This window comes from Strix uralensis, chromosome 4 (genome assembly GCF_047716275.1).
Source record: "Strix uralensis isolate ZFMK-TIS-50842 chromosome 4, bStrUra1, whole genome shotgun sequence".
Taxonomy (NCBI): Eukaryota; Metazoa; Chordata; class Aves; order Strigiformes; family Strigidae; genus Strix; species Strix uralensis.
The window spans coordinates 126,040,336-126,064,311 of NC_133975.1; the positions used below are offsets into that span (position 1 = coordinate 126,040,336).

A 23,976-nucleotide genomic window follows, 5' to 3' on the forward strand; every position below is an offset into this window, starting at 1 on the left:
GGAATAACTTCATCACACCGCCCTACACACTTCATCTGTTTTATTTGTTGGTCTGAAATCTGTGGGACTGTCATAGTAGTCAAGATATGTATGCATGGGTTGGACTGCGGCTTGTGTAGATGACCCTTGTAATTAGGGAGTTCGGATATGACACTACAGACTGTTGATGAAGAGAGTCATGAATTTAGCCTTGTATAATTGTAGTTTGACATTTTTGGGTTGCTAAATGCTTTCATAACTAAAATGGATGTATTATCCAATAGAGGAATAATATTAATGTTGGCACTGTTGGCAATTAAAACGATTTTGGAAACTGAATTTTACTACTCCTGATTGCTTTTGAAATAATTTGTTTTTCAATGTTACTTTAGGATTGGTTCATTTATTAGGTCTTCTTTCTTGTGTGACAATGAGATAATTGCTGTTTATTTTTTACCTTGTAAGCAATTATAATCAAAGCAGCCAAATCTAGAGTCTGCTTTGACCTGGAATTAGAGTGACCTGTCAACATGAGGCTACTGTAGTCTTCAGCTTTTCAATTTTTTTTTTTTTTTTTTTTTTTTTCATATGCACTCACCAGAATGCTTTCAGTAGGGCTGAAAAATTGCATTTAGAGGTTTTGGTGTCCATTAGTTACAGTGCTGCAAATCCGTAGAAACTGGCAGGTAAGACTAGATTTGAGTTGGTTATTAATAACAAAAATTGTGATCTTTTATCTAAGATTGTGTGGACTGTGTTGGGTCAAGAGTGTCTGAGGTGGCTGGACAAGGAGATGCTGGCAGGGTCTGTCAGGAGGAGTAGTTGCAAATTAGGGGGAGGATACAAAAATCTGATTCTAGGGATTTTTTGCAGCCAAGTTTTGCTAAAAGGAAGCAGAAAATACTTTCTTTTAAAGTCAGCAGGTTATGGTAAGGCTCAGCTTTCATATTGAAACGTGTGTACACCTAAGACTGAAGAAGTTGTTTTCTGTGACGAAAGACGTGAACGTTCACAACTGTGCAGCAGAAGTGAGGAAATGAATATGAAATGAGAGAAAGTAAATAATGCTGTTAAGTAGTACCAGGAAAGAAATTCAGAGCAAGTAACAGGGCTCTTGAGATAGGTGTAAACACAGAAGCCAGAAGTAGACAGCTGTGCAGTGGGTGGATGGATACCGTTTTTCAACAAATTCACTACCTAAATGCCGTGTTTGATTTAGTTACAGTGGGGAAGCCACCATGTGCTCACAGATGGGAAGGAAGTAAAACAGTGCTCTGTGACCAAATCGTTAACACTTATATAGGAACAAGGTGAATGACTGATTTGGGAAGTTATGCTTAATGGTCCTTACTAATTCCCTGCTAAAGGTAAAATATGCAAATCCACATTACCATAGAAATCATGTATTGAAATGCAGCAACATCCACATCAGCATGAAATTGTGTCACTTGTTGGTGGTATTGTATTCCATCAATGTTTTCTATTAAATAAAACATACTTAAGTGAGAAGTTGCTTTTCCATGAAGGCTCTCTTTACACTTCAAGCCAGAGTTTTTTGTGCTTAGTGGGAGTACTGCTTTCCATGCTACCACTGTTGTCTCATGGCTCTGTAGCTGCTGCAGAACCAGCACAAAGCTCCTGTGCTAAGTTCTTCCCCAAGAGCAAAGATAAAATCCCTGTTCTATGCTGCCCTGGTTGAATTTGGCCTTCAGTTTTAACATAGAGCAGGTGTGTTGGGATATGTTGTTGTGGATGCTGCTGGCTGAGGTTAAGAAGTGTCTCTCACCTTGCTGGCTCATCCCCCTCTTATCTACTGGTGTAACCGCATGTGTAGTTGCCTCCCTCACCCGGGTCTGTCAAAGCTGTCACAGGCTCCTGTTTTAATAACAGGGTCATTTTGCCAGACGCATGTTAGACAGTGACACCTTGACAGGCACAGCAGCAGGCGGGAGGCAGCGCGGGACTGAGTCACTGGGGGCAGCAACAAGCTCCCCCATTCAGCTGGGGTTGGAGGAGTACTTTGGACCATACCTTTGCGGTGGTAAAGAAGATACAGTTTGGAGGCTGAGAGCGACATTCATGCCTGCACTGAGGTATCAGTGCTGGAGAGGTTTTACGATCTATCGGTCAACAGGAGTGGGCAATTTCAGATGTGCTGTGGCCCAAGTTAATTTTATGTGCAGGGTCTTTGTACTGGGAGTAAGGTTGATGCTTGAAGTTCAGCTCCAGAAATGCAACGCTTAGAAATCTGTGAGCAGTGAAGAAGTTTGGTTTAACAAGGTGGGGAGGGAATTCAAAAAGGTACACTGAATTCTCTCCTGAAAAAGCCTTCTTTTAAATTTAAGGTATTGCTTATCTTGACTTTCTGAAAGCTCACATCAAACTTTCTTGCCTTTGAAAGCTTGATAAAAACTCTTGAAATACTTTGACTGAAACAGAAAATTTCATAGTGAGACATTTTGAAAACGGAACGATGTTTGTGGGCAAGTAATTTAAACAGGTACTAACACAAAACAGTGCTGTACTTGAAAGGATACAATTGGTGTACACACACAAACTGGCTAGAATATCACTGGGAGCAATAAAATCTAGGAATTCTTCATACTGCTTTCATTGCAAACAATTTTTATGGTATGGCCTGTAAAGCAATTGAAATGCAGAGAGCTGGCACATCACTAGATTGATAATTCCTCCTGCTACTTACAAGTTATTCTCAGTACAGATGTCCCCAATTCTTTCTTTCTATCACATTAAAGTTTCTTGTCTGCTTCAATTTCATGCCTGCCTCAAACGTAGCATTTTTTGAAATTGTCCCTCTAATTTTTTTTTTTGTCTTTAAAAGTTTATATCATATGAGATCTAGCTGCTGTTTTTTATCCTAAGGTTTACACTTAAACTTTTAACAAGCTCATTTTTAAGAACAGTCTTCCTTGAGAGAGCACTTGGATGATCCATCAATAATTATGTAGTAATAAAGCAACTGTGTAAAAATGGCACCTACGTGCCGAACAGATTGGTTTGCAGAGCCACTGACAAAGACTAATGTTTATTACATTTTACTACTTTTGGTTCTGAAGATGCAATACAGCTATTTTCTTTTTGGCGTAAGCTTCACAAAAAGTAATTTCCAATTGTGGAATGTTTATGATAATGAGGATGTGTAACTAGGGAGAGCCCAGACTGACTTTCAAATACCAGCATGAGTTTGCAATGCTGGTAATATAGAAAAAAATAAAACCCATTTTTTTATTTTATTTTTTTGCTTAACAGATTTTTTAAGCAGTCACTGGGACAGAGCACACAGGAAACCTTACAGTGTCATGTAGTTACTCTTCTGAATTAATTGCTATTATATTAATTGTTGATTCCCCAAAATTTGGCAGTCTTCCTCATTCTCCTTGCTGCATCCAAAGATTTATACTTTTAATTTTACTACAATATGGAGAAAAATGTAGTGTCTAAAAATAACACGAAAGCCTGAAATTGTTGTTCTTGTTTACTTTCTTTTTTTTAAGTGCCAGAACAATTGAGTCTGTGAGTTAGATGACTTTGTATTGTTCAAATCTGTCCTCTTCTTTTGGGTAAAATGTGGAATACCATAATATATAAGTTTTTATGGCTGGTAGATGCGCAGTCATTTTGGTCAGTCAAGCTGGTTGCTTGCAGTGTCACCACAGTGATGAAACTGTCTCTTGGTAGCAGCTGAGCAACACCTTGAGAATTAGACTTTTGTGGATGCAGCCGTTGGGATCCCGGCCTCTGCAGCCTCCGGCACAGCCTCCTGGTGCTCCTTCGTTGGATTCCCCAGGGTGATGCCGGTGGCTATGGATCCCTTGGCACAGTTGTGCTGGCTGCCTGTCAGTGCTGTCCTAGCTATAAAGTGCTTTCATCGACTTCCAAATCTCTTCTGGGCAAAGGCCAAAAGTCACAGGTTCTCTGCCGTTGCTTGCCAGAAATAACGACTTGGCCTTATCTTGGGTCCGTTACGTCCAGTTTAGAGTGAGGGGTGCAGTTGGTCCTGCTCCCAAAAGGCCCCTGTGTGGCATAGCTCCAGCTTCATCCCCTTGGTCTCTGGGGGCAGTGGCAGAGTTGTCCACATGCCTGGTTCATCTCAGCAGGAGGTGGGGAGCTATTTCACAGACCAGTTTGCTGCCACAGCCCTTAAGTCTTTGTGGCAACTTCTAGCTACGTCAGCAAACGCTTTCAACCCAGATCATTCATTTCAGTTGGCAGTCGTTGACAGTAATGTTCCTTTGCTTGGCTTTAATTTAGCATTTAAAGATTTTTATGTTGATTTTGATGGCGTGAAGGGAATATCATGGGAGTGTTTTGTCTGGACTTTAGTATTCTCTGCTTTATCTTGCTAGTAAGATTCAAAATCTTACTCTTTCAGGAGACAGGGCTTTTGTCTGTGCACCTTTCTAGCTCTTCCCTCATCAGTCCCTTCTGTTAGCCCATTATTCCACGTGTATTTCACTGCACAGTTAATGATGCTTAAGTCTGCTGTGGAAAGAGTTTACCTAGTTAAAACTAACATAACAAAGAACAGTCCATCCTAGTCTTATCTAAAGAAGTAAAAGAAAGAAAGAAAGAAAATATAAATAAACATCTATTCCATAGGAAAGGACAGTAGGTCTGAATTTGAAATGATGATCTGGTGAGTTGGGTTTCATTTTGTAATGAAATAGTAAAAAGTTATCCAGAGCTTATTTTCAGAAGATAACTTTGGTTTAGTTAATTCAAAATAAACACTCCTGATGTCAGAGAATATTGCATGTAATGCAGAATGTTTTTAAATGAATTGATACATGAAATGCACATCACTTTCTCCAAATGGGCTGCGGGCATGTAGTTGTGTTTCTGAGAATTGGTGCCATAATACAGTATGTTATGTGAACTTAGATTAAGCTTCATGGGAAAGCGTCGTTGTTCAGTTAATTAAAGAAGAACAACTTTAATACTATGCCATATGCTGTAAAATAAAATGGGTGCATGGCAGAAAGAGTCATGAATCCTTTTAGTGTATGTGAGACTGAGCCATGATTTGTGACTTTGTTCTTGCCTCTGCAATACCGTGTTAAGTAGAGGCCTAATATATTTAAATAAAGAATTAATTACATGTGGATGTGGGACCTTATCTTTTCCAGTGCTCTCTTTAAAATGTGTTACCAGTCTATCTGGTTTTCAAGACTTACTAAAATCTTTCCAAAGTCTTCACTTCACTCTGCATCTAAGCAACATTTAAACAGGGTCCTTTGTGTGTCTGTAATGTGGAGAAGACTGGCAGATTGGTGAGAAACTGTAAAATGAGCAATACATAACCTAGCTAAAATGACATATTAAATATAGTCCTGTTACTATATAAACTTTATATACAAGTCAGATGTTGAGATTAATCAGAATGACAGGTTGTACAAGCATATGGCTGGCCTTTCTGATAGCCATTAGCTTGAAAGGCCGTCTTTGAAACCGGCTCCATTATTTATAGGTGAATCATGCTGCTGGGCTTTGTCGGGAAAAGGTTATTTCTCCAGCTCCACTGAAACCTCCTGAGCACGGAAGTGCCTTTTTCCACTGTTCCTGGAGAATAAGATGAATTATTCTCCCGGAACTTCTCCACAACTTTCTTCTTTTGGAAAGTTGTGGTGTCAGAGGGCATTCCAGCGCTGTAATGATGAATCTCAAGCATATGGAGTACACATGCTAATTAAGCTGTGCTTATGGTTCAGTCTATCCAAATGCCAAGGCACTGGGGCCTCGGAGCTGCTGCAGGCAAAATGTTAAAAACCTTCACCACTGTCTACTGCGCATCTGGGAAAATGTTTGCTGCAGTCCCTAAAACATCTGGGGAGAGGAGCAACAAATGCATGTCTTCTCCAGGAGTTTGCTGCAGTACCTGTGCTGTCTGCAGCAGGATTGTGCTGCAGTTTGGCCAGATGACCAAGTGAGCTTGCCCGTGTTCCACTGTCACCTGGAGCCACCCAAGCAATGCCTGTACTTTGCAGAGATCCTTATATGCTTCATATAGTTGCCTGAATGGATGCAGAAGTGCCCTGGTCCCTGGAGCATGTGAGCTTATACGTGAGCTCTGTTTGGGTTGAGAGCAAGACAGAGAAATACTCTCCCACCTACCTGTTTCTCAGCCATTAGGTACGGTCAGAGATAAAAAGATAGCACTTCATCTAACATGAAAGGGCCCGACCTCCATGATTTTTATTTAAAAGCATGGTCTGTGCTGGCTGCGGCCATCTCTTGCATAATGCACTGATGTTCTTAATGCGGATCAGCATTTCTGTAGCTGCTACCTTTTAAGAACTCAAACCCATGTCTCCTACTTCCAGGTTTGTAAACCCCAACAGTGGTCCTGATCACGGAACCAGAGTCAGGATCTTATGTGCGTGATCTCTCCCTGCTCCATGCCTCTGATAGTCCTGGTGGCACAAAACACTGCCTGGTAGCTGCTCTGAATCCAGCCCCCATCCACCACATAGGCTTTCTCCTCTGGGCCAGGTTCCCGCCTAACTGCTTTGTTTACAAAGCTTTTGCTTTTTGCAGGGGAACTTCTGCTCTTGCCTGTTATTTTACCATGGTAATAATAAATAATAAGAATAATAAGAATAAACTTTTATCTTCTTTTTCCTTTCCTCATCTCTGTAATTCCCTGCTTGCTATTTCTCATTAGCAAGGAAGGAAGAAGCTGGGTAACAAAATGAGAAATTTCTTACCTGATAATTTTCTTTCAGTTAACAGCTTCTCACCATTCAGCCCACCCAGACAGTGCAGTAAGTGGCCAGGATACAAATTGAATTTTTTTCCTCTAAATAAAGACTCAGGTGTATAATTTCGTACACTATATTGTGATGTTGTCTTAATGCCAGTAATTGCCTACTGAAGAACTTCTGTAGTCCAGGTGGCTTCTGGTGGCTGGTGCTGAGCTTGTCACCATATCTACCATAGACGAGCTCTGGACCTCAAAGGAGAGGGTAGAAGTTAGCCCACCTTTGCCAAGAGATGGTAAGGGTGATTAGAAGAGAACTGTAAGTGGAAAGTTCAACTTGTTCCTCTTTCTCACTTGGCTGGGTGAGTTATTTTGCTAGAATGTTTTTAACCTGGAGCAGCTCTTTGGTCCAGACCACAGTTCTGGGAGCAAGAGGAAGACTGCTTCTTTAGTGGGAGAGCTGACATAGGCCAGGTGGCCTTTGGATGCCCAGTGCTGGCCTGTGTCCCTGTCCCGGGGGTGGGGAGCTGTGGGGTGGGAGCGCAAGGGTAAGTGTGGTAACTCTGATGTGGCCAGAGATGTGTTGGAGTTAAGCTGGGCTCTGGTTGACATGACAGTTCAACCGTTGTTTGTACTCCTACTAAAGTAAAATTGCTCTAATTTTTGGGCCATCGTCTGAGCCAACCATGACTTTTCAGTGATGTCCTAGCAAAACAGGTTAGCTTTGCTTTGGAGTTCCAATCAGTCAAATTAGCCTTAAAATGATGTATTGCGAGTCTCCCCCAATTTTTCCTGTGTCTTTGTGGCTTAAAAACATGTGTATGTATGGCTGTATACATTTAAAATTTTTTGTTGGTGGGACAGAAATTGATTCATGATTGTAAAAAATACAGATAAAAATAATCCAAGCAAAATTCTAGGATTTGCTTTTAAGTTCTCTGTAGATCAGAGCTCCCTGTCTCATTTTATTTGGTGTGGGGAGGGTGGCACATTACAGGAGTAGATTTACTTCTCAATAAAACATATGTCCTTCTGCTGGGGTGACTGAGTACCAGCCAGGCAAGGATCCTGAGCTTGCAGGGACGGACAGCAGAGCATTTAGCACCCACAGCAAGACCTGGCTACTTAACCGGCAAACTGCAGTTGCAGAAATGATGCTTCAGCACTTAAAAATTAAACCAGCTGTTCCCTTTATGGCTGGCTTGGGTGTAAAGTGCTCTTGCTGTTTTACATAGTGGTCTGGCAGCCCAGAGAAAGTGAGCTGGAGCCTGATCTGAGCCCGGCTGCCTTTGCTGTTGGCTCTCCAGGGCGTTGTACAGCCCTCGCCCTCTGTAAGAGATATGGCAGCACTTTGCACTTGCGGGGTTTGGAGAGGGGAACTGATTAAGATGCTGGTCAGTTCTTCTCCCTGGCCTCTCCCTTTATATAAACTGTTACTGTTGGATACCCCTGCAGAGATTTTAAAAAATGCAGAAAATACAGGCCAGAAGGCACCAAAAAGAAGGAAGGGTGGGGGAAGGGAGAGGAGAGAAAAGATGCCAAGAACAGCATAAAAGGCAAAGGAGGAAAATACCGCGGGGAATTGGTGATCAGATGGAAAAGAGCAATAAGTAGGGGAAATCTGTCTTTATAGTCTCCATTTTAAAAACTTTTCAGTTCATAACTACTCAGGCAGGAGGGGGTGAATATGTGGACGAGCGCTGAGATGCGAGTGTGTTGCGCCTTTGGCTGGAGCGCTGTGACCGATCTTGGCATCGCTAGATGCAGAAATCGTGAGTTGGAGAAGACTTGTGTCAGTGCATGGGAGCTTGTACCATTTCTGGGCTTTGGAGCTGGAAAACGTCATTTGTGGTAGCTAATTAGTATGTTTCCAGGTGAGTATTTGTCAAGTTGATCATTGACGGTTATTAGTTTCATCAGTAAAAAATAGCTTTTGCCATATTGTTGAGAGCAGCCGTCCTCTGAGCGGTTGGTCATGGCAGCAGGGTTGTGAGCTTAAAAGAGAATGATGAGTTGCATCAAGTAGGTTGCATAAAGGATGCTCTTTTTCACTCTTTTCAAAAGGTGTTGGGGGGAACATGAACGTTATTCCACAAGAGGAACATCTGCTGCTGGTTTTGAGGACAGTGTCAAGATGTTCTTCAGTTCAAAAGCTTAACTTTCAGCTGTATTTATTTTGGGAGGTTGAAAGGATTTTTTTCTTAAGGGCTTTTTTATATTGCTATGTAGTTCAATAAGCATGAGCTTACCTTTAAAGAAAAATCTTCAGAATGAGAATAGCATTGTTTATTGCTGGCCTATTTTTGTGCTACCTGCTTTAAATACATATATATTGCAGGGGAGAATTTCTGCAAAGAATGGAGTGATTAATTTTTTTTCTGATTAATTAGTGTTTAAGTTAACAAGTTTCTATGTCTATTAGACTAGTGGCATAACCTTTAACTGGATATAAAATGCATGGATGTGGTTTGGTTCAATCCTCCGTGGATTGCGAGGTGAAACAATAGCATTTGTTTCAGTATGGATGTGCTGCCAGAAAAGCAGCAGGGTTGTTGGTGGGGGTTTTTTTCTAAATTGAAATTTAATTTATAAAAAATGTGTTCAGTATCTAAGAAAAGTTCTGTGAGAGATGACTGACTGTAGGAAAATCTTTTCTCATAATTCATTCTCATATATCATTAAGCACACAAATTTGAAATTCTCTTCCTGTGATGGGATAATTGTTCTGCGACCGCTGTACAAAGGTGGCTAATGTGGGAAGGCTGTTGGGTGTCAGTCAGCTGCTGCAGGACAGATGTAACACCTGAAGTTTGAATCTCAGTGTGAGGAAATAGAGATGCAGGCACTTAATAAAGGTGGGTTTGTACTTCTGTGCGGGTTTAAGGAAGAATCTTGTAGGAGAACCTCCTTCTGCCCACAGCGACATGGATGAGCCTCATGCAGTGACTGCGAACCAGCCGGGGATGGTCCTGATTCTTGTTCCTCTTTGCTCTGTGAGAAGGTCCTATTTTCAGCAGATGGGTGTAGGGAAAGAGCTAATGAGCTTGTACATCCCTGCTTTTCAACAGGCTGCGCTTGCACAGCTGCTCTCTCACGCTGGCCATAGTAGATTATGTAGTCGATACATGGAATTTCTGTGGTTTTATTCGATCAAGTCTTTTGCCTCTTTGCTCTTCCTTTGCACCTTTTTGGGCTTTGCCTCTGTACTTCTTACAGTCCCAGCCCGAGGAGTTGGCTGGTGGGCACTTTGCAGTGCCAGGGCTGTGTGTTCTGGTGCTGCTGGGCAGCCCGGCGCCAGCCGGCGATGCCTCCCACCATCCCTTGTCAGCAGGAACAAACGTTTCTGGGAAGAAGGGGCCTCACTCTGTGTGGTGCGGTGTGTTTGCTTTCTCTGAAGGAGCTAGCAGGCTGGAAACTTGGCTTCGGCTGAAGAGGACCCCGTAACCTTGCCTTGGCAGAAGGAAATAATAAAGTGACAGACTTCATTTATCTTTCTGCTGTATGCGTGGCCTCGTGTGCTCCGTATGCCGTCAGACCTAAATCCTGGTGTTGAAGTGGCACTATGAAGGAGTAGGCTGTAATTTTCAAGGTGGCTTCAGGTCCAGTAAAATAAAAAACGTTCTCACTTAAATATGAAGATACACGTCATGCGTTTTTGTGACCTTATTTTGTCTGTAAGTACAATTAATTTTGCTCTGTCCTTACATCTTGTTTTCGTGTTGTACTTTTGTTATGACGACACATGTCGTTGCCGAAGGAGACCGGAGGGAAGCAGAGCCCTTGGCAGCCGTTGGGTGTGTGCTGTGGGATGGAGGAACGGTGGGGCCGGCTGGGATTGCACAAAGAGACGCCTTATCCGGAGCAATGAGATTGGCAACAGTTTAAAACTGCCAAGATAACCTCCCAGCCTGCTCCGGAGGCTCCTAGCCCCATATTACTAAAACCCGCAGCGTACCCTGCTCGTACAGCCCCGCGGACTCTGCACACACCGTGATGCGTGGCGGGTTCGTTTGCTCACCCATCGATCCCCGTACGCTGCACTTCATGCTGCGCTGCTGCTGCTGCAGCATTTTCACATCCATTTCTCGTCCCTACCTGATTGCTACGGCACTTTGTCTGCCCTGCGCCACTGCCGCTCCCCTCCCGTTACCCACACTTAATGACTGTTCTCTTCATGCCCCTCGGTAAATCAGTTATCTTCCCCTCCAGATGGGTTCTTGTCCCCTCTGATCAGCTAATCAATTATATTCTGGTGCGGTTGTGCAGTGCCTTTTTTGACGCTAAGCTTCCACCTTCCCTCGGTGCTCCTCGCAGCTCCCAAAGTGGCACCGGCACCGCTCATCAGATTTAGCTGCAAAAGCATTTCTGCCCCATCGGGTTCCTCCAACGATCTGCGGGAGCCTTCTGTGGCTCCCCTTGGTTTTAATCCCTCCCTGGAGAGCAACAGTCAATCCCACTATTTCTGATGCCCCGGGCTCAGGTCGTTTGGTTTGTTGCTTAAGGATTTTTGTTAGTGAAAAAGCCTCTCCCAACTATTTTCAGATTTTGTAGTGCTTTAGCCCTGAAGTATTTCTTAAATGCTGGGGGTGCTTAGTGTCTGGTTTTATTCTGAATAGATGGAAGGGTTCTTTGTTTAAACTCTTTTGGCTCTTTAACTGCTACAAAACAGTGCGACTGAGGGTGTATTTTCTGCGTGGGACCAGAGCACCAAGTGCCTTCTATTATATCTGCTCCAGAGGATTTCCTGGGAAGTGTTCAGCCTCCATTTCTGTCTGTAAGGAAATCCTCTTATCTGGGCAGAGCAATAAATAGTGCTGCCTCCTGTAATAGAAACAGAAAAACACATTCTTCACATGGCTGTTTTTAAAAATGTGGGGTTTAAAATATATCGGCTGGAATGATTCTTCTGTAATAAATCCCCATAATAGCGTGCTATGTATACATTTAACTAGCTGCACAGAGGTAGGGAGAGGAGGAGACGGTGTGTTAAAAGAGGGTTTAGCATGCATTTAGTAATGACAAGAACAGTAAATAATCCTACAGGTTTACAAACCTAATCCCCAGTGTCTGATTGTAGCCCTTGCATCTACTAGAGTCGGTTGGAAAGGCATTAAAAGGCTGTAAAGAAAGGGCTTTTGGGGGGTTTTATTTTTAAATATTGGGGGAGCTGGCTGGGTGAGTGATGGTTTTAAGTGGCATGAATGTAGTTGATTAAGCTCTAGAAGTGCCCATCTTCCTCCTCCTGCCACGGAGAGGTTAGGTGAAGATGGAGTGGGCTGCTCCTTGCTGCCTCGCTCTACTGTCTTCCTGATGGTACTTTCATTTAAGAACTGGATTTGTTGGGGTGGGGGGTGGTGTTGTTTTTAACGCCCGACTTATTTTTTGCCTGTGCCCTGCAGTAAAGTGGTTGTTTTTCTTAGCAGAAGAAATCCGCAATGTCTAAGAGCTGTGCCACGTGACACTACTCCTTTTAAATAAGCTTTTAAGAGGTTGAACCAGATGTTGGCCACATCTGTGTTTTTACTTCATCGAATATTTCATTTTGACCCTTTTATTAAAAGAGAAAATGATCATTTAGAAATTGTTTTGAAAAGTTTAGCAGCTGGGAAGATCTTTCTGGTATATAAAAAAGCAAGGGGTTTACTTTCCATGCCCTGGAGTGAGCTGTATAACATCGAGCAGATGGGTATTTATGGCTGGTAGGGTCTACTCCTGTTGGAAACGATTGCCGTGGAAATTTTCAGATCAAAACGGATGTATTCTGTTTTGAATTGACATTCTGTAACAAAATATGTATTTTTTTTCTCAGTAAAAGTGTTAAACTAAGGATTTGGAGGCACCTTCTCTTCTGAAAAGCCCCTTGCAATTAATGAATGCCTATTGCCTTGGCAGGAAAGAGGATGACTTGCAGGCAGAGGGATATCCTGCAATTACTCCCTGTACTGCTGTTATGGGGTCTAAGAAATGCTTATTACATATAACTTGCTTCTGGATTCTTCTCTGCAATTTACCAGTTGGAGAATGAGTTTTCCCTCCCCATTGCTAATTGATCCAATGAAAAAAACCTGGCACCTAATTCAGTAACAACTTGTATTTAAAATGACATGTGAAATTGTTCATGGTGCCTGAAATTACATCATTTTCAGTCTGGCCTATTAGGGCTGTATAAGTGAACAGACACCTTCTGTACTGTGACATATTAAATTTTAAACCTCTGATCCAAAAATATAGCAGGGTATAGGAGGAGAGAGGTGTTTAATGATGAATAAAAGCAGTGGCAGCTTGATTTCAGTGGGATAATTTTATTGCTCTTAACATGCTGTGGCAGTATTTACAACAAATAATTTTGGGATGCAATTTTATGTGAAGTTGAGCAGTGATGTAAGCAGTTCAAAATTTTGAATTTTCTAGTCCACAGTTTTCAGAACTCACTAGTGATTTTTGAGGTTGGCTCCTTTTTTCTTTGTCCCTAATTCCAAGTCTGTGTAGATAGTTGACATTTTAGTTTATCTGGTGCAATGAATATGGAAAAAAACCCCAATCCTTTATTTGCCCAGATAAACCAAATTGAAAATTGGGGTTTTTTCCCCCAAAACCTTGAGGAAACAAAAGGTAGATAATGCAATGAAGGGAGAGGCCATCCCCCCTGCTGTCCTACAACTTAGCAGTTAAAGCACTTATCCAGAATTCAGGAGACCCAGTTTGAGTCCCATTTCTGCACAAACTCCTTCTGACCTAGGAGTCACTTTATTCTGGCCTGGGCACACCCTTACACTCTGCTGTCGAGCTGTTTTATTTTGTGTAATGAAACATTTCTTGGACCCAGGTGGACAATCTCGTGGGAAGGCATCTCAGACACTAGACTACAGTATTAACTCCTTTCCTCAGTGAATATTTAAGTATTTTGCTCACTGGAAATTTGTATCTCAGCTCCAGCAGGCGGGACATGTAGTGCTGTTTTGTAGTATACTCCGGACTCCCGTGGGTGATGCGGCATACAGTGGTTCCTCTCTGCGCTTTGCGTGATTATGGTTTGCTTAAAAAATTCTAGTGAGTTATATTAAAGATGCAGCAAGCCACCATGATGTATTTTTGTCAGCTTGCTTTTCCTCTCCAGCCTCGAGCCAGGGTGTGCTTTGCTGTGTCCTTGGGTCGCGTCCCTGCCTGCCTGGTAGCGGGGTGCCTGCACGAGGAGCTGGTGACCCTGGTGCAGAATGTTCTGCTCTTACTGCTCTATATAGAGATCAGACCAGAAGAGAAGCATATGTGCTGAACAATTATATAGTTACTATCAGATCTTTTACACTTTAAAAATATTTTTTGGGAAAAAGGTTGTAAAGTAAACGTGGTGCCTGGGACTAAAGTTTAGTTAATTTCTATATGTAACGGCAATGAGAAATGTTCCTTAAGGCCTTTTCAATCATATCAGCATCAGATTATCTGAATTGGTAAAGTCGATATCACGTTTATGAGACAATCTCAGAAAAAAATCAAAGCACAGTGTAATGCTGTTCCTTGTGACAGGACATTTTCTTTGGGGTGAAACCTATTTTGCATATGACTTGGTATGGAAAGTTTAAAACTTCCTGTTGGTTGTTTAAGGTGGATTTTGAAAAGGCATTTGTAAGCGCTTGGTGCCTGATACCAGTAAATGACTGTTGAGTTGAACAGCCACACCCTTTGTATCACCTCAAGAAGCTCAGCCATTATTCCTAACCAGGTGTTTGGTTGGATTCCCCTGTGATTTCATGTACTTCAGGCAACTGGCTTAAACACCTGAGCTTTGCCAAGCAGATCATTCGTATCTTCTGGGAATGCTTGTAATTCCTACCTTTTCTTGTCTTCACCCTTTGGTGCTCCTCAAGCCTTGAGGCTCCGCATTGTCATAACCTGCCGTTGGATCGCAGCTGCCTTCCCCTCCGCCAGTCCAGCGCCGTGCTGCTCTGGAGCTCTGCTCCGTGAGGAAGCACCAGGCTGGGGAATCAAACCATTCAGAGGTCTTGGTTTGTGGGGAGGCTCGTCCCCAGGACTGGGGAGCAGGAACTGTGAAGATGCCAAGCTGTTCTGCACCATTTTGGATTTAATTTGTTATTGCAGATTGTTGAAACTTAATTTATTTATGCAATTAATTATGCAAGTAAACTGGTTAGGTCATCTCTTGTCTTGATGAGATGTAACAGAGATGACCAAGAAGATTGCTTCATTCCCCAGCATGTCTTTGTTGAATAATTTGTTTTCTTCTCTACCTGGACTACATTAATAGTGTACTACTACTGTACATTAATGTGATGTGGAAAATCAGGTTTTGCTGCTGTACACTGTGCCAGTCCCAAATTAGGCCTCAGTTCTGTGCTGTTATGCTTTTTAATGGATAAAATATTTAAAAATTTGTTTTCAGAAGTCTTAATAAATACAAAACTAGAAAAATTACAGCGAAACTGTAATTACAGAAAGTCATTATTGTTTAACATTTATCTAGACCCTTCCATAGCTTTTAAAAGTTAATTTAAAATTCGGAAATGTTTTAATAATTCCCATTTTACAGATAGAAAAGCTGATACACATCTTTTTGCAGAACTGGTCTAAGGTAAGTGGTTCAAATGATGACAGCTCAGAATCAAGAAGAAAGCCATGGTATGGCTGTCAGCATGATGTGTTATTCACTGGTCCACGCTGCTTCTGTGAAAACAGAAAATATTTTCTAAGTCATAATTTACAGATAAATTGTTAATCTGTAGGCTCAGACACAGAAATTCATGTTATGATGAAAGATAAATGGTCATCTTTTTAAAATGGTTTCCCCAGCTTCTTGCTGAACATTTGTGGCTGTAAATTAAAATGGGGAAGAAAAGGCAACTGGAAGTGTCTGACAGATCTTTAGTACTGAAGAAGCTGTGCTGGTTCCTGAATTTTAAATGAATTCAGTGTAGTGCATTTGTGTATGTGTGTACCCCAGTATTGAAAATACTCAGCAACACGTTAAACCTCCTGGATGAACACAGGAGGATGCAAATCTCTGAAGGATGATCATTAAGTGTGACTTTACTGTAGAACTTGAATTGCGATAGATTTTGAACAAACATCTGCGTGATTAAAATGTGTTCTTCTCTGTAGGTGAGAATACAGGAGATGGTGAATTAGATCTGAGTGGGATCGACGACAGCGAAATAGATCGGGTAAGGTGCCCTCTTGTCCTGCATGCCTCTGCATTTGGATATCTGAGAAAAGAACCATTTTGTCTATCTGGTTTATCCTCTTCCCTCACTGCCTCTTCGTTCTGATCTGTAGAGAGGTTCGAGTGATTTCAGTGATCTGAGATCAAAACTAATGTTCAAGCAAGCCTGTGAATTTGGTGTTCCTTGCCCAGGTTATATATATATGAGGCTGCTGCTGCTCTCACTGTGCTGGAATAATTATGTTTTAGAACGTCTTTTATTCTGAAGAAGGACTTTTAAAAGTTTGGTGGAGCTCTAAATTCATTATTTAATTAAAATATATTCAACATAGGAGGCTGCCATGGAAACCAAACTGTAAAACCAGCATGTACAGCTTCTGTGTTCTTTCAAAGATTTCTGTAACATTTTCTGGATTTATTATTATTTGTGTGGCAGCAAAAGATATCCTTTACCATCTAGCCTGAATATGACAGACAGACAGCTGTGGAAAACGGCTTGTTGAAGGCCACACAGCAGGTCAACACTTGAACACGTGACAGAGTCTGGCTCTCCTGACTCTGAGCCTGATGCCCTCTCCAGCCGCCACGCTGGTTTAAAGTGTAATTTGAACAGACAATGCCAATGCTAAAAACTCCTTTTGGGGTACAAAATCATTGAGACCAATGAGGTTGCATGGGGGTTACTGGTCTGCAGAACGTTGTTGGTGATGGATGAAGGAACAGGAAAATGCTCAGCTTGACTTCAGCCGTGAAGTGGGTTTTGCTAGGCTGGGCATTAGGAAGGGTCTTGTGAATCAATGGACGTGGTATGGACGGAGTGGAGAGGCTGAATGCTTTCAGTATTGCTGATCCATAATTTAAACAATTGCACGGGAAGAACAAGTGCATTTTCTCTTCCTCCTAGGCTCTGTGATGAGGTCATAACTCTGCTTTTATGACCTCATGTTCATTTCCATGGGAATAGGCTGTAATATTGCAAGCCCAACATTATGAACTCTCTAAAAGCGTAAGAAAGATGAATAACTGAGCTAGGAGGAAGCAAGTTTTAATATTATGGCCTACTTTTAATAGAAGCAGATGAAAGAATGAAAATACTGGTCTGATAAACCAGGACTTACACAGCTGCTTGCTTGCCTTATTTGCCCTCAGAGGAACGACTACCCCCTGCATTAGTTTCATTTGACTGCAGTTATTTTTCTCATTAAATCCTCAGTACATTTTACTTCGGAGAAAATCTCAAACACTTGAACCCATAGGATGGAGAAATCTCAAAATGCTTTTCTTGCACTTAAACATCATTTCACAAGTCTTGGGTCCGCTGCTTAAAAATTAAGTGTCTTGTTCGTGAAGGATGACCCAGTTTGACTTCTCAGTTCTGCAGAAGTTCTTCACTCCCAGACAGCATCGGCTGTAGAGAACTTATGTTTCATGGACAGTTGTGCTAAATAGTGGATTTATTTTTACATTTAAGTAATTGAAGAGGAGATCTATCTACCAACCTGCCAGCCTGCCTGCTACCTACTTGTGTATTTATTTCTGTAATTCATCTGATGTGTTTTACAGCTCCACACCTACTAATGACGTTACCAAGACTAAGTGGAGTTAACTGACAAAAGCCTAGATGTGGTTACTGAACCCAACTCTCTAAAATCTAGAGGACTAAAACTCCAGCAACGTAAGCTGGTTTCATTCACACAGATGTGGCCATTGAGCTCATAATCTCAGTAACTGTGGCTAAACCTTTGCAGAAACCTACTCAGAAGACACATGTTTCTGTTTGGGTAGCACAGGGCAATGGTTCCCATACTGTTTTGAATTACAGACCACCATCAACAGGCAGAATTACTTGCAGACAACCATGTTGTCATGATGCCCTCTCATATCATCTGAAAAAGATCATAAACCCAGGATCATTTTAGGTTAATTACAGACCACGTACAATGAGTCCTGGATGGTTTTGGAAACCAAGCACTCTTTTTCTGAAAACATGTTGTTGTTTTTTTCCAGCTTTAGAAGTTTCTAGAAATGCTCCCTGGTTGTCACATCTCAGTCATGTTTTCTTTTATTAAATTTTTTTTTTTTTTTTTTAAACAGGATGTGAATTGACCTTGCCAATGTTTTTTCAATTTAGTTTTGGTCTATGGTTTTCAAATTGATTTCTGAAAGTAGATAAACTTATTTTGTCTTTTAGTATATACTTAACGAAACAGAAGCTCAGATAAAAGCAGAGCTGTGGATGAAAGAAAATGCAGATTATTTGAAGGAACAAAAAGGTAAGTATATAGGACTGAAATTCTCCTTTTGGCCAGTGTTGCTGAAATATGCAGTCTATGTAATCTTCATGCTGGTTACCCTTTTGTCATCTTTCAGAAAAGGAAGCAAGAATAGCAAAAGAGAAAGAACTTGGGATTTATAAGGAACACAAGGTATTAAACTGTGTGCTAATTGTGTCTGTTTGAAAATGTCCTGGAAATTCATTACATTTGCAGATCAGCTCCATGTAGGATGTATGGGCATAATGGTACAGGTCACCACTAAACAAGCAAAAGCTATTGTATCTCTCTACCTGTTATTGAATTACAAGACTGTAATTTTTCAGGTGGTGAGTAAAAACACTTTCTTGCCCAAACTTTTATTTTAAATTACTATTATGAGAAAATTCTGTGCATGGCAAAGTCAGAGCTAGCCCTTTGCATTTATGATTGCTGTCCTAATTGCTTGCTTATTTAAATACAGGTCTTAAGACATGCCTAATTTTTTTTTAATGTGTGCATGGGGAATTTGTTTGTACTTGCCATAACTTCAGTAGCTTTCTTTGCTCTTACAATAATGATTTCTTTATGAAGAACTGAACAGATCCTTGTTACAGTCACTTGAAGGAATATTTTGTTCTACCTTTCATAAAGAATGCGACAGTTATGTTAACAAATGGCATGTCCTGTCTCCATGTTTAGCAGTTTAAAGCAGCCTAATTGGCCGTATATTCACGATTTACAGCATTAGTATTTTGTGTAATTGAGCAAGTGACAAGTCAAATGTTCCACATGCAACTAAAATCCATGTTAGTTTTTAGTGCGTATATCCTCTATCTTTTTTTCCGACTAATGTGAAAGACAGAGTTTCCTACTTCCCCTAGGTATTTCAACAATAAAAACAAAACCAGACAATGAAACACTGTTTTATACTTCAGAGTTTCTCATTCATCCTGCGCTTACGCAGACGTGGCAGTCTACCAGCAATTTTCAAAATTGTATAACTTGTTGGCACCGCCAAGTAGCCCAAACACCCACTTTTTTGTTCGGACAACACAGGAGTTTTTCTCTAACTCTGTATTGTTTCTGACAGCTTGAGTAGAACTTGATTAATATAGTGCTTTCCAATTTCAAGGTAGCACTTGACCCATGTAGGTAAACAGAGGGGCTATTATCCATTAAAAAATAAATCTCCTGCAGAGCTTGGTGTTAAAACCTTCCTTTGAAAAGGAAAATGTCAAATGAGAAACAGAGGTTCTTTTTTTTTTTCGTACCTACCCAGGCATGGGACATGGCTAGAAATGTTCTCTGGTGTCATTTCTCTTTGTCTGGCTCTGCACAGCGTCAGCCTCCGCAGCGCGACGCTGGGCTTGGGCTTGCAGCGTTTGCCTGGGAAGGACAGTTGCAGGTGACATTGTCGCTGCACTTGTGTGTCTGCAGCCTTCTGCTTCCCATCCGTTGGCGTTAATGCCAGTCTGTGCTTAGAAAGCCGCTGCTAATATTTTTCAGTGTGCAGGAGGAGTTGGGTAGATGCTCCCCCACGCCGCATTTGGACTTGATATAAAATACCACTGCAGTTTCGATACGGAGTTGCCAGTGCTTAGGGTAGTCGTGACCCAGCTTGACTCTAACTTTAAAGGCAATTTTAGCAGGAGCGTTTCTTTATTTCCATGCTGGGTGATGCTATCGGAGTCCCTGTTTCTGTAACAGGAGTTCACTCCCTTTTTTTTTTTTTTCATGCGTGAGAAATGGCCCATGTTTCTTCTCTGGCAGCATTACAAATACTGAGTAAAGAATTTGTAATAAACTGTGTGGGCATTTGGCAAAAAGCGAACACTTATCTCTCGGAGAAAAGAGACCTCTTGGTCCCGTTGAGTGGCAGGAGAGGGAGCGCTGGCTTAGCCCAGCTGCGTCGCCTGCATCCCCGCATCAGCAGCACCTGAGCCAGGACTGCTGAACTGCAGCTCGCCCTTCTGCTTCATGGAAACTTTGTTTGTATCTACATCACTAATTTTATATTTTAATTAAGCCAAAGAAATCTGCAAAGAAGCGGGAGCCAATTCAAGCCAGCACAGCAGGAGAGGCAATTGAAAAGATGTTAGAACAGAAGAAAATCTCAAGTAAAATTAATTATAATGTGCTAAGGGACCTGAACAGCAAAGGAAGTAACACACCAAAGAAAGAGGATGACAGCACTGATGACAGCACCAACACCAAGAAGCTGTCAAGAAGAAAATCTATTGCCAGTAGGAATATAGCCAACCCTGTAAACAGTGTGGGAAAAAGGTACTGCAATTGTTCATTTATATCTCTGTCTGTGAGACTGTCTATGTATCTTTCTGAGCCAGACAATGTAGGGACTGAAACATTTGTTTGAGGCCAAAATAATGTCGGGGCTCTGTTTTTATTTATTTTGCCTGCAGTGTCACACAGCGGCACCTTATTTATAGCTCACGTATCAGAGGTCTGCTTTGGTGCCAGTTAATCATCCTGAAGCCAAAAAAAAAAAATCAATGGAAATTCATAAATGTGAATCTTTCAGCCGGGGACACCTTTTCTTCATATACTCCTGACATTTGCTGTCCTTCCTTTCTAAGTTGTCTGTATCAGCTGACACGACACTAAATGTTCGAAAGCTTTGGCTTTTTGCTTGATTTGAAAAATATAGTTCCCATCTGTTTTGACAGCTAGCTGTTTTGATTAGCTTTTATTTTAGTTTTATTCCAAACTTTTGTTGTTAATTGATGACACAAGTATAAAGCTTTACAGTAAATACGCTTGTTGGTTTTCTGGTCTGCATTTGCAATGTTTTATAGTGTGATGAAAGCTACTATTTTAATGAGTAAAATATTCGACTTGCTGGACAGATTTGTAGTGTGCTGTAAAGTGTATAAGGAGATTGATGTGTCCTATCTGCAATATTCAACTATTTTATTTGTCTTCAGTTTATGAAATCATGTTGGATGATCATTTGAATCATGCTTATGTATAGTAATTTCTTACTTAGATGTTACATATTTACTTACATATTTATTCTTTTACTGCCTAAAATACATAGTTTTTGGCTTCCAGAAGTATAAGCCCTATGCCACAAGGAAATTTAGGTATTTAATTCTGAAATGTAAGATGATGTCTTTGCACCATAGTTCAGATTTAGGAATGTGTTGCAACCAGGTAAAGGACCAGAGAGGGCGGGAGGGCAGCCAGCCACAAGGTGTGATAAATCATCTATTCACACATAAGTGGGAGATGTAAGATACCTGAAAACGAGAAGCTGGGAGGGATAGTAAGTGCATATCCCTCAGAAGCATAAGGATGACTAGATCTCAACGCCTTATTTTGACTTCATTTGACAGTGAAGCCAGAGGTGCAGTCTCCAATTTTGGCTGTGAAGCCAAATGCAAAAGCCGAAGACTGCACTGCTGGCCCCACTGTCACCGGGATGCAGGGTTTTTGCAATGTACCAAACATCTTTTCTTTCTCTGCTGTACTTTCTTTATTCTGCATTTTATGAGATCACTTCATCCTTGTTCAACTTCTCACCCTTACTATCAACAGCTTTGCTTTCCAGTTCTTGACTCACTGTCAAGATTTAGTGACTCACTGTGGATTTTAGTCTCCTCTGTAAGCTGCTACTTGAGCTGATGTCTAATGACCCAAGCACATAAGTTTTCCACTAGTGAAGGAAAGTGAAGATGCATTGAGGATTAACTAACAGCAGTTAGTCTATGCATTATTTGGATTTAATGGATATTAATGAGTCATATTTCTGGTATTTCTAGTCAAATATAGCGGATTTGGTTTTCTGAAATGAAATGCTGCGATGGGAAGTAGGGGCTGGTAAGGATCCCGGTTGCATTTCAGAGCTCAGTAGTAACATCCATGCTCAAGCTGCTTTACCACATCTGAACCTTGTCACTTCCGAGGTTTGCAGAAACATTGGGCACTACGGAGCTCCTGTTGAAGTCAGCATGTTAAACTCTTAACAGGTGTTAAACTCTTTGCCATAAATATTTAATTTAACAGTGGTACAACTTGAAAAGGTTTCTAAATAAATACAAATCAGTATTTTCCAAAAGCAGCTAATAAAACATGTTTATTTTTCCTCTTGAGAGCCTAAAGTACGTCCTTAAGATGCATAACAGAGTTTCCTGATGATGATTAGCAGATCTCGGATACAATGAATTTTGCAGCAGAACACTTCAGAGGAGGTTGGGGATACATGCAAATATGTGAGTTAAGGAGATTTTGCACTCCAGAAACAGGCAGTGTTCTTGCTTAAATAATATCAAGGACTTGGAAAACCATTAGTTGGGACCTTTTTTTTTTTTCTTACAATTAAAGATTTATGACACACTTTTGATTTTTTTGTTAGTAGTCTAAATGCCATGCCTTTCAAATGGCATGCATAAATTTCTGTGTTCTGCATTGTTCTTCTATGCCATGCGTTCATTGTCTTTGTTCAGCATTGTTCCTCTGAGAGGTGAATGGCTAAATACTTTCCCCGTGATACAAAAATCATGGTAATTTATATGCAATTAATAATAATAAAAACCCTGAACATTGCTCATTAGAAAATGAATGAAGCACATAATGTATCTTTATCCAGGAGGCATTTGCAGAGATCTTGCTAACCATTTGGGTTTGTAGTGATTTACGGTCTTGCGTGTTTACCTTTATATGCCTTAAATATTTAGTAAGCTGCATCTGACTGCAGTAGCACCTTGCATAACCATGCTTTGATCCGGTCCTTTACTTCATCTGAGTTATAGTCAGATTTTAAAGAGCTACTGATTTAGTCCTGATCCCAATTAGAAGGTACCAGCACCAAGTTATAGGGAGCTTTACAGACTAGGAAAGGAATCATCATTCTTGGTGATTAAAGTAGCACTCCTGTATAGATATAAAATTAGGAAAGTAGATTTTTTTTTTTTTTTTAACAAATAAATATCCTTATTGCTTTCCTTTTGCGAGTCAAGATTTTACAAACCTCACCAGTTTTGGACAGATGATGCAGCCAAGTTTGTCATGTGTCTTAGAAATCATCTTCGTATACAGTATGTAGCACCCTGGAAATAGGAAGTTGATCTTCATCTTTCTGATTGACCCTTGCTGTAAAATATTCTGCTCTTGTTATTTCCCCATAGAGGACTTCAGATTATCTCTAGAAAAATGGTTACCCCAGATGGACATGGTGCAATCTCTGGGTGGTTTTTCTTTTTTAATATGACATAAAATAGCCGATACAGTGTTAATCAGTTAAAATATTGGAAAAGCTTTTGTTTACTGATGTGATAATGGTGAGCAAATTTTACAGTCTTGTAAAAAGCTGTTGAGTTGCAAGAAATTTATAAAGAGCTAGAATGCTAAGCATGGTCCCAGGAGCATGCTTAAACTGGATATTCTTTCAGTTGGTGGCCCTTTTAATAAGGCTTTGTTGCTACTATAATCACTTAATGATTACTTGAATTCCAAAGACAATATAGTTTATCTGCATATTATTTCATAAAATATCCTAATTTTGAAGTCTCAAAAATGTTTGGTATTTTCTGAAATTTTGTTAGGAAAGTATTTTCAAATAATTCTTCCAAAGATCATGCAGATTTCTCCTTTTTAAATGAGTAAACAATATTTTCAGAAGCAAACTGGATTTTTGAACACGTTTCTTTACCATGAATGCTGTGCAACTTTTTGAGTTTTAGAAAAAGATATGCTTTTCTCAGACACACCTCCCAGAATTATACTGAGGTTTTACTTATTGTATCTGTCAAGATGGTAGAAGACTAGTAATGACAGTGCAAGTAATTTTAGGAAATTTTATGTTGTGCAAATGTATTTAACTACATTTCTTA

General features: G+C 40.7%; 1 protein-coding gene across 3 annotated transcripts in view; it reads left to right on the forward strand.

Annotated features, from left to right (window-relative positions):
- BRF1 (BRF1 general transcription factor IIIB subunit) overlaps window positions 1-23,976 on the forward strand; it is a 181,262-nt gene that overhangs the window by 116,625 nt on the left and 40,661 nt on the right. For all 3 annotated transcript variants that reach the window (XM_074869047.1, XM_074869049.1, XM_074869050.1), the window contains 4 exons: window positions 15,812-15,873; window positions 18,064-18,145; window positions 18,243-18,298; window positions 20,154-20,410. In XM_074869047.1, the coding sequence (XP_074725148.1) occupies window positions 15,812-15,873; window positions 18,064-18,145; window positions 18,243-18,298; window positions 20,154-20,410 (457 nt within the window). The remainder of the gene's footprint in view (window positions 1-15,811; window positions 15,874-18,063; window positions 18,146-18,242; window positions 18,299-20,153; window positions 20,411-23,976) is intronic.